This window comes from Mytilus galloprovincialis, chromosome 2, assembly GCF_965363235.1.
Source record: "Mytilus galloprovincialis chromosome 2, xbMytGall1.hap1.1, whole genome shotgun sequence".
Classification (NCBI taxonomy): Eukaryota; Metazoa; Mollusca; class Bivalvia; order Mytilida; family Mytilidae; genus Mytilus; species Mytilus galloprovincialis.
In genome coordinates this window covers 114,024,654-114,036,291 of record NC_134839.1, presented here as the reverse complement: position 1 = coordinate 114,036,291, position 11,638 = coordinate 114,024,654, and the positions used below count along the sequence as shown (strand labels likewise).

The 11,638-nt window shown below is 34.4% G+C and overlaps 1 protein-coding gene across 3 annotated transcripts; it reads right to left on the bottom strand.

Moving 5' to 3' along the window:
• Nucleotides 1-192: 192 nt before the first annotated feature.
• LOC143065484 (uncharacterized) lies at nucleotides 193-11,535 on the bottom strand. 3 transcript variants are annotated; one of them, XM_076239067.1, is made up of 4 exons: nucleotides 11,430-11,535; nucleotides 7,064-7,422; nucleotides 1,523-1,717; nucleotides 193-837 (listed from the first exon to the last, which is right to left on the bottom strand). In XM_076239067.1, the coding sequence occupies exons 2-4, from the start codon at nucleotides 7,388-7,390 to the stop codon at nucleotides 463-465; spliced, it is 897 nt and encodes a 298-aa protein (XP_076095182.1). In that variant the 5' UTR covers nucleotides 7,391-7,422; nucleotides 11,430-11,535; the 3' UTR covers nucleotides 193-462. The 3 variants fall into 3 exon arrangements, with proteins under 3 accessions (XP_076095182.1, XP_076095183.1, XP_076095184.1); XM_076239068.1 differs by having other exon boundaries at nucleotides 11,419-11,519; XM_076239069.1 differs by having other exon boundaries at nucleotides 11,335-11,459.
• Nucleotides 11,536-11,638: the final 103 nt, after the last annotated feature.

Below are 11,638 nucleotides of genomic sequence, written 5' to 3'. Positions count from 1 at the left end.
GTATGAAATTAAATGCAAACATGTAGCAGTAATGAATAGATAAATAAGTTAAGTACTAGTACTATGTCCCAGAGGACTCACATTGCAGGAGAACAACTGTAAATAGATCTGAACAATAGTATAATGTCCCAGAGGACTCACACTGCAGGAGAACAACTGTCAATAGATCTGAAAATAGTAAAAAGTCCAACAACAATTAAACAAGTTTATTAATAACATTGTTAAAAAACCCATTTTAATGATGTCACACTTAATGCTTAGTCAGTACATAAATCAGATTCCATAAAAAATCAAATAAAATGTTGTATAAATCATGAGCACCTATAGAACACATGTATAAATGTCATGATCCTGGAGGATAATGATTCTTGAATGAAATACATGTCTGTAAATATTCGCTGCCTTTTTCCCTTGATTTTGGCTATAGTGCAATGTTTTCTCTAATGGATAACCTTGTACACATCAAGTCTTTTTCCTGTATATAACATCAGTCACTGTTCCGTCGTCCTTATGCATCTTAATCAATGGTTCATATCCTTTCTCAACCATGAACTTGTTTAAATCACCAACACTACCTGGTTGGTTTATATATTCCACAGTCACCATTTTTATATTAACTTTGTCAAAAGGAATAGTTTTCAGGACTCTCAGTTCATCACCTTCAACATCCAGACTGAAAAAATCAACTGTGGTCTGATTGAGAGAGAGAAGTATTGAATAAAGCGGGAAACATTGGACCTCTATCATGTTTTCTTGAAGTTTCCATTGCTTCAACCAGTTCTGCACTGTTAAATCATGAACTACTCGACCCATGTTAGATGCTTTGTTGAAATTGAGCTGAAACAGAAATATAATGGAACAAGTGAAAAGCAACGTTTATTGTACAGACATTTGTTTATTGTATGGCAAAAAAAAAAAACAACAGAAATTTCATCACCTATTTTAAGAGTAAGAAGTGTAAATATAAATTTAGATGTACATACATTTGTAATAGCATTTATTTCTGTTGATTTATTAAAATAAATAATAATTTTTAAAACTATTCTGCATGGCCCAATAAAATACAGTACATATATAATGTTGATTTGACCTTGATGCTTTTCATTTGTATCAGTTGTTTATCTTCCTTGTTTGCTAGACCATCAGACTGTCTAGTAACCACTGATGATTCAGTTCAGATGTACTGTCTATAGTAACCACTGATGATTCAGTTCAGATGTACTGTCTATAGTAACCACTGATGATTCAGTTCAGATGTACTGTCTATAGTAACCACTGACGAAGTGATTATTTCCAATTTATTAATTATTTTACTCAATAAAATGTGATGTACACATTTATACTTATTCATGATATAAATAAGGGAACTGAAAGTTAAATGAAACAAAGTTTTTTGTCTCTGTAATCTGTAAAACGACCAGTACCATTTTGCACATCAGTATTCAATATTGGCAATAATTCTGAAGTATATTTACTGAACCTTTTTCTCTTATTGTGTGCTTAGATTTCTTTTATATTTTACCTTTGCAGGATATGGGTACGGGTTTAAACAAGCATTCATCGTAAAAGCTTTCCTGTGTTTTCTTTTTAGTTTGGCATAATTAGAAGGGTCAGCCTCTATTAACAATCCGTTCCATTTTCTGTGGCGTTCAAAGAACAGTGTGTTTGATCTTCTTTCTCCATTTAAAGCACCACATTCTATGTAAAATCCACCTTCCTACAAATTATTCAAACAAATAAGGTCATACAATATTATAAAATTGAGAAAGGAAATGGGAAATGTATCAAAGCGACAACAGCCCGACCATAGAGCAGACAAATTATGTATACTGAAACCAGTTTAAGAACAAATTGACTCTTCCATGTACCTTTTTCCTGTATCTTTACATAAATGCAATTTTAGTTTCTTAGAAAACAAGATTTCTTTATCTTGAAACATTGTATATTTAAAAGTAACTATACAGAATCAATTCCTTAATTTAAATATTGTTCCACTTTGCGTCCGGCGTCGTCCGTTGTCGTTGATAACTTTTACAAAAATCTTCTCCTCTAAAACTACTGGGCCAAATTGAACCAAACTTGGCCACAATCATCATTGGGGTATCTAGTTTAAAAAATGTGTGGCGTGACCCGGTCAACCAACCAAGATGGCCGCCACGGCTAAAAATAATACATAGGGGAAAATGCAGTTTTTGGCTTATAACTCAAAAACCAAAGCATTTAGAGGAAATTTGACATGGGGTAAAAATGTTTATCAGGTCAAGATCTATCTATCATCACTTGGCGTCCGGCGTCGTCCGGCGTTGTCCTGCGTTAACTTTCACAAAAATCTTCTCTGAAACTACTAGGCCAAATTTAACCAAACTTGGCCACAATCATCATTGGGATATCTAGTTTAAAAAATGTGTCCGGTGCCCCGCCCAACCAACCAAGATGGCCGCCATGGCTAAAAATAGAACATGGGGGTAAAATGCAGTTTTTGGCTTATAACTCAAAAAACCAAAGCATTAAGAGCAAATCTGACAGGAAGTAAAATTGTTGATCAGGCCACGATCTATCTGCCCTGGAATTTTCAGATGAATCGGATAATCGGTTGTTAGGTTGCTGCCCCTGAATTGGTAATTTTGAGGAAATTTTGCTGTTTTTTTGTTATTATCTTGAATATTATTATAGATAGAGATAAACTGTAAACAGCAATAATGTACAGCAAAGTAAGAACTAAAAATAAGTCACTATGACCAAAATAGTCAATTGACCCCCTAGGAGTTATTGCCCTTCATAGTCAATTTTTAACAATTTTCTTAAAATTTGAAGATTTTCAATAACATTTTCCACAGAAAGTACTGTTATAGATAATTGTAAGCATCAAGAATGTTTAGTAAAGTAAGATCTACAAACACATCACCATCACCAAAACACAATTTTGTCATGAATCCATCTGTGTCCATTGTTTAATATTCACATAGACCAAGGTGAGCGACACAGGCTCTTTAGAGCCTCTAGTTTATTTTGAGCAATACATTAATTTGTTGAGAATTTTCTTTATAATTTTTGAAATCTTGAGAAAAATTATAAAGTTATTGTCCGGAAACCAAGTGTCGTCGGACCACAACGTGATAGCAATATACAACCGCATATTCGTTTATAAAGGCAAATAAGAGGATAAGATAAAGAGAGGAGGAACATACCATAAGGATTCAAACTCATAAGGGGACGACCATTTGATATTCTGGGGGTTGGGGCAGGATCTTTTTGATCGGTTATTTATTTTTGTAAACCGTAAGAGTACAGATTATTCATTTTCATTAAAGCAAGGGACTAATTATTCATTTTCCGTGACAAGTCAACTATATTTATGATATTCGAAAACACAATTTTTATATGATTTGCTTACTATAAATAATACATGTATAGTCAAGTCATTGTGTACTATTTAATCAGAATTAATGCTCCTCCCCTGCAGAAATGAATCTTTTATATTCCCAACTGCCTATACATGTGATTGCTTACATACATAGTATTAAAGTTTGGTTGTAACTAGCCTCTTTATAAAAGTATTCAATTGACAAACATATTTCGCCAAGTGGAGATGGCAAAAATATTTTTTTTTGAAGGGTTTTGGAGCCACTGAAGGCCCAAGAAGCTATAGAACAAATGATGCAGAATCATGCTTGCACGGTGTTCCAAAGACACTTTCTTAATCTGAAAATGCAAGTTTTGTTTGAATAATTTTTTGACAATATTATGGTCTTAAAGCAAAATGTATAAATTCAGTGTAAGACTTGAGTTTCTAGGGACAACATCAAAAGACCAATGTTCATGATAAAGCAAAAATGGAATTCACATAGTTAAGTGAGGCTTGTTTAGGGGGGGGGGGGTATCAATATCCCATATCCCATTAAGTTTTTATCCCAATATCCCGTATCCCTATAATGTTTACCCCTAATATCCCAATAAATATTTTTTACAAATATCCCATATCCCTAAAACTATTTTGAAATATCCCAAAAAATCATTATAAATTCATTCCCAAGCCCATTTTTTTCCTCATCATCACAGCATCAACAATTTTGACTGGTAAAACAAACTGTGTTAAAGGAAATTTACAGTGAATATTCCAGTGTTAAATAAGAATATATGTGTCCAAAAGATGAAGTGTTCCATCTTAGAGCCTTGTATAACAATCTCTTTTTATGTGATCTTAAACGATAAATTTAGTGTAAGGGGTCTAATTTCAGACTTTTTTTTTTAATTGTTCAAACCGTGATGCATATGACTGTAAAATTTCATTTTGATAGCTTTCTTCTTTTATTGATGAGAAACTTCATCCTACACGTTAACCTGTGTTGGAAAGAACAGAAGGACTCAACCCTGTCTCTTGTCCGAGATTGCTCTGACATCCAACGGCTGTTTTGCCAGACAAGCTGAGACTGTGGGATGTCCATATCAAAAAGTGGATATTTAGCATGCAAGTTCAATAACTCAAAATTTAACACAAGGAAGCTGTCTGCTAATGTACCTACATTACACTTAACTCAACGGTTGCAATATTTTTACTGCAGGCAAAATTTGCACAGCCCTTGTTTTGCAAAGAAATAACACTACATTTGACTCTGTGATCTTGAACTTTAGGAATTACATAGATCCCAATATTTTTGTTACTTTTGTTTTAATTTCCTTCCTCACAACACCAGTAATAGAAGAACATATATTAATTTACATTGATTATTTAGTAATTATTCGTTATTAACATAGTTTATACGGCGAAATATCTACTTTTTGATATGGGACGTGCTCTGACGTCCCTCGGCCCTAGCTTGTCTGGCAAAACAGCGGTTGCACATCAGAGCAATCTGTGAAACGTGGAGACCTCTGAAGATCCTCGCCAAAATAAAAAATAAGAGGTAAAACACTAGAAAATATCCTGTAATCATATAAAGCATCAAAACAAATAAAAACATTGACAACAATAAGGCTTATAAAAAAGAAGATGTGCCGGTATGATTGCCAATGAGACAACTATCCACAAAAGACCAAAATGACACAGACATTAACAACTATAGGTCACCGTACGGCCTTCAACAATGAGCAAAGCCCATACCGCAAAGTCAGCTATAATAGGTCCCGATAAGACAATGTAAAACAATTCAAACGAGAAAACTAACGGCCTTATTTATGTAAAAAAAAAAAAATGAACGAAAAACAAATATGTAACACATAAACAAACGACAACCACTGAATTACAGGCTCCTGACTTGGGACAGGCACATACATAAATAATGTGGCGGGGTTAAACATGTTAGCGGGATCCCAACCCTCCTCCTAACCTGGGACAGTGGTATAAAAGTAACTCATCAGATGGATACATCTAACAAAAATCTATGATTATTTCAAGAAAATTATCAATGCATATGAGCATATAATATAAAAAAAAGATATGGTATGATTGCCAATGAAACAACTCTTCACAAGAGACCTATACAATTTTATCAAGTGAGATGTAAATATTTCTGTACTTAACTTTTAAATTCCACTTATTTTTTTTCATGTTAAAAATTCAATATCCTTATAAATGCATCAATATCCCATATCCCATTTACTATTAGGACAAATATCCCATATCCCTAAAATTAAAATGGCAAATATCCCGTATCCCAATATACCCTATACAAGCCTCTTAAGTCTGTGTCTGCTGTTGTTTTTTTTAAACTCATGATCAAGTTCATAACAAAATTACTAGTTTACATAAACTTACAGAATGCAACACTAACATAATAAGAAACATTGATCCTGAAAAATCAGAGCTACGTCTGAGGGAAAACAGAACTTGCTTCTTGCAAGGAACTTGCCATGAACACGATTTTAAATGGAGACAAGCGTTTGGTTTTGAAATTATGGCCCTGTTAGAATAAAAGTGAGGTAAGGTTTCCTGAGACAATATACCTCAAGTTAAATGAAACCAATTTTCAGACATTTAAAGTATATTAAATAATATTTATACATTTATTATTAAAAAAATTGGGAAGTGTTTCACGCGGATTTTTTTTGGGGAAAAAAAGATGAATTTATGTAGAATCTGGTGCTATCTCATACTTTCGATTAGACCTGCGTTATTTATTTTCAATACATTGCAAGTCATCTATAATACTAAAATTACGAGGTCCAATTTGTCAGCCGTCATCACGTAAAAACGATGAATCAAAGAATTCAACTTTATATATAACTAATATAGTACAATGGTGTTGATTAAAAAATACACCACTCTAAGCCCATTTGTTTTCCACTTAATTAATATTGCCAATAATTAAGAAGTTCCGGATCGAGTCCGACACCGATACCAATAGTATATTCACCTGTTACCTATTACCTTATCTGTACGTTCCGCATCTGACAGGCGCACCACCAAACAGTGTATTTAGAATTTAACTGTATACTGTTAAGTAAAAAATACTCCATTCCAGGCCCTTTTGTTTCCCAAATTATTAATATTACCAATAATTGATAGGTTCCAGGTCGACGGGTTCAAACAGAAAGATTTTGAAAGCAGAGAAAACTGTGCACCTTATACATGTTATAATGGGCATCACTTTATCAGATGACAATACCAATACTAAAATAAGGCATACGCATAGTTATATATCAGTCACGGACCCACGATATCACAGGTGTGTTCTAGTGTAATTTATTTTCAAACTATCACAGAACAAACCATTTATTTTTGTGATTATCAAGGGCGAGTTATTTATTTTCAAAATTCTCCTGCCCCCAGAATATCAAATGGTCGTCCCCTAAGTTGATGACAAACTTATAAGGACAGGGTAAAAAGACACATAAAACTATAATTGACCAAGGAATTTAATAGATACTTTTTGCTTCAACCTTTGCTGATACCTTAATTATGTATATATACTAATGATCACTGATGATTAAACTTGGGTCTGCTCTAGTACAAACGTATATAGACAATAATAATAAATGACTTAGTAATAATAAGTAATGTGATAATAATAAATGACTTAGTAACTTGATATAGAAATGTCTGGAACTTAGTTTTATATCTTACCATAAAACCAAGTCGGTTGTCAACAAATGGAGCTTGACCACTAGAGAAATCCAACTTTTCAGGATTGTCAAGTCGATATGGACGTGTAGATGGCGGCTCTATAAAATGTTCCCGTATTATGCGGACCATCTGTTCGTTATCCATTCTAACTTTTTCACGGTTCAGTCTTGTCATTATTTCCTCATCATGAGGGTTTCCTTCAAAGGGTTTAAACACTGGTTCTGTCGACCTAGGTAACATCAATATAACTAGGAGAATAGCACAGGAAAGACAGATGATACCGATTATTATCCGGGTCTTGTTGTTTATAGTCGCAGACTTCATCATGGAACTTAGTTGTAATCACATGTCAGGCAATCCTGCAATGAAACGGAAATAGAACAATCAAACAATGTGACATTTTGAAAGTAGTCTTAAAAGAATACAGATTTTCTTATTGGCAAAGAATCTTATCATGACCTTTGAACTAAGAAAAAAAATTCCAATAAAGGGACGATCATTTGATGTTCGCTGGGGGGATGCATGAGTAATCTGGCCTGGTAAGAGCTGAAAATTTATAACTTTGCATTAAAAAGGATTAAAATCAAAACCTAGGGAAAAGTTGTGTACAAAAATGAAAATGTTAAGCATACGTAGCAACAGATGAAAATGAATAGTCAATTCGCACAAAAACCTAATGTCCTAATCCTAAACTATAAGCCTTCGTACGTCCATATATCGTTTGTTCTCAGCAGTTTTTTTTATTGGAATATATTTCCAACCCCCCCCCCCCCCCCCCCCCCCCCCCTTTTTCAATGGTTCAGTATTGTACAGTCAAATGTAAGTGACGATTTCATTTTTTAAAGATGGATTTTGTTGATTTTTCATCAAAATTGATCGTGACATAAAAAGACCATCGCGTTATGTATGACCAACCAAGACTTTTTAGGTTTTTTCTCATTGTTGAAGGCCGTACTTAACCTACAAATGCTTTTGAATTCTACGTCCTCTGATCCGGCTCAGGTAGATGTATCATTGACAAACATATACCATATCCCATTCTATTTTAGATTTAATATCAGAAATAAAGTTCTTTAACATTTGATGCATCTGTAGAAAAAATCTATAATATCAGAAGTCCATTACTAGCATCTTCGCTAGCCAAGGTTAGTTACGATCCACTCCCGTACTCCTTGGCTAGCGAAGATGATTACTAGCTGATAATATTAAATGTAATTGTGTCAAGCGGAAGGCCGGTCTGTGAGGTATTGCGGACACATCTGGTCTCGCCCAGTTCGGAGTGTTCGATCATGGCAATTCATTTTGTATACGCACCAATCACTAGAAATAGTTACTTGACAGTAAATCTGGAAAAGCGTTTCGGACAAGTGATAATTTGTTCATTCTTCACAGCACTGGATTGGAATGGACTGCTGGTGGTGGACTATAAGTACCCAAGGGTATCATGAGCTAAGTAGTTGTACTTCAATACTAACATGGTGGACTATAAATACTCAAGGGTATCATGAGCTAAGTAATTGTACTTCAATACTGACATGGTGGACTATAACTACCCGAGGGTATCATGAGCTAAGTAGTTGTACTTCAATACTGACATGGTGGACTATAAGTACTCAAGGGTATCATGAGCTGAGTAGTTGTACTTCAATACTGACATGGTGGACTATAACTACCCGAGGGTATCATGAGCTCAGTAGTTGTACTTCAATACTGACATGGTGGACTATAAGTACTCAAGGGTATCATGAGCTCAGTAGTTGTACTTCAATACTGACATGGTGGACTATAAGTACCCAAGGGTATCATGAGCTAAGTAGTTGTACTTCAATACTGACATGGTGGACTATAAGTACTCAAAGGTATCATGAGCTAAGTAGTTGTACTTCAATACTGACATGGTGGACTATAACTACCCGAGGGTATCATGAGCTCAGTAGTTGTACTTCAATACTGACATGGTGGACTATAAGTACTCAAGGGTATCATGAGCTAAGTAGTTGTACTTCAATACTGACATGGTGGACTATAAGTACTCAAGGGTATCATGAGCTAAGTAGTTGTACTTCAATACTGACATGATGGACTATAACTACCCGAGGGTATCATGAGCTCAGTAGTTGTACTTCAATACTGACATGGTGGACTATAACTACCCGAGGGTATCATGAGCTAAGTAGTTGTACTTCAATACTGACATGGTGGACTATAAGTACTCAAGGGTATCATCATGAGCTCAGTAGTTGTACTTCAATACTGACATGGTGGACTATAAGTACTCAAGGGTATCAAGAGCTAAGTAGTTGTACTTCAATACTGACATGGTGGACTATAAGTACTCAAGGGTATCATGAGCTAAGTAGTTGTACTTCAATACTGACATGATGGACTATAACTACCCGAGGGTATCATGAGCTCAGTAGTTGTACTTCAATACTGACATGGTGGACTATAAGTACTCAAGGGTATCAAGAGCTAAGTAGTTGTACTTCAATACTGACATGGTGGACTATAAGTACTCAAGGGTATCATGAGCTAAGTAGTTGTACTTCAATACTGACATGATGGACTATAACTACCCGAGGGTATCATGAGCTCAGTAGTTGTACTTCAATACTGACATGGTGGACTATAACTACCCGAGGGTATCATGAGCTCATTAGTTGTACTTCAATACTGACATGGTGGACTATAACTACTCGAGGGTATCATGAGCTAAGTAGTTGTACTTCAATACTGACATGGTGGACTATAAGTACTCAAGGGTATCATGAGCTAAGTAGTTGTACTTCAATACTGACATGGTGGACTATAAGTACTCAAGGGTATCATGAGCTAAGTAGTTGTACTTTAATACTGACATGGTGGACTATAACTACCCGAGGGTATCATGAGCTCAGTAGTTGTACTTCAATACTGACATGGTGGACTATAAGTACTCAAGGGTATCATGAGCTAAGTAGTTGTACTTCAATACTGACATGGTGGACAATAAGTACTCAAGGGTATCATGAGCTAAGTAGTTGTACTTCAATATTGACATGATGGACTATAACTACCCGAGGGTATCATGAGCTCAGTAGTTGTACTTCAATACTGACATGGTGGACTATAACTACCCGAGGGTATCATGAGCTCAGTAGTTGTACTTCAATACTGACATGGTGGACTATAACTACTCGAGGGTATCATGAGCTAAGTAGTTGTACTTCAATACTGACATGGTGGACTATAAGTACTCAAGGGTATCATGAGCTAAGTAGTTGTACTTCAATACTGACATGGTGGACTATAACTACCCGAGGGTATCATGAGCTCAGTAGTTGTACTTCAATCTGACATGATTTATCGCCAACCTTTCTTAAATTGTCCACTGACCGTATAGATATATTTGGCTATTTAATACCCCTTTTACTTCAAGTCTTATATATTTATGATGGACAGATAGGCAAACAGTAATTGCTTGAGAACATCTCGAAAAAGTTAAACAAAAAGACAAAATGGTCTGACTTGAAAAAAGGGGTAACTGATATTTCATGATCAAAATTTCAAAATTGAACGCAAAGTACCAACTTTTACCCACTTTCTCATTATAATCATTTTAAGAGCAATTATAATCATTAACATTTATAAAACGATATTGTTTATAGAGTAGTAATTTGCTTGTTAGTACATATGTATGTATTTGAAATGTTGAACTGTTATTTTCTAAGATACTATATATCATAATCATGTTGAACAATTTTGACAGGCTGTTTTTTTTCCATCTAAATTTAGGTCTTTGCATGAGGTCTGTGCATGTCATTTGATATGCTAATCCTATGGGGTATCGCACCTGTGTGTTGAAGGCAGAAAAATGTTTGCCATGCATTTTACGAATAATTGCAAAAACTTTACATTCGGTACCTATAGATGGTATATTCTAAATTCCTCTTGACAAGGATTTGTATAGTAACTATACAAATCCTTGCTCTTGCATGAAATTTACGTGTTGATGCTGATATTTGATAAAGTAATCATATCTATATAATCATTCTATAATTTAAAGATCTCAGTATTATATATAAAAAGTAGTGCAAATCTTGGTTCTTGCTCTTATCCATGCAATATAAGCAACAGTAGTGTGAATATGTCGTATATAATATATATGGTATATGTGGTATATAATATACAATACATTATTTCCCAATAATATCATGAATATTATAGAGGGGCACTACATAAGAAATTAACAGTTACACACACAGTGTTTAGAAAAAAGTACGGGTCTATACCTGAAGAGCCTGTGCTAATATTATATATGCTGAATATTTTATAACTGTTTTAGTATTAGATGATATCTGAATGTTTATATTTACATGTAACTCACGTGTAACACTCCTATGTTGTTTACATTCACGATACACACATATATATTCATTGATGTAACAGCAACACACGAAGAATCAATAAAGAAAGGGGAAGTAATTTGTTGTAACATAAATCACTATATTTTTTTCCCTTTTGACTGTTTAATAAACAGAATGAAGAAAAAAGTAGGGGAGAAATAATAAAAAGTAGTCATTTAATTTTGTCACT

Bases quoted from the DNA above. Each gene is read 5' to 3' on its own strand.
- LOC143065484 (XM_076239067.1), bottom strand. From the start codon at position 7,390: ATGATGAAGTCTGCGACTATAAACAACAAGACCCGGATAATAATCGGT. The intron at 1,718-7,063 runs GTAAGATATAAA...AATAATTTGTAG, and splicing joins ACAACCGACTTGGTTTTATG to GAAGGTGGATTTTACATAGA. The intron at 838-1,522 runs GTAAAATATAAA...TTTCTGTTTCAG, and splicing joins CGTACCCATATCCTGCAAAG to CTCAATTTCAACAAAGCATC.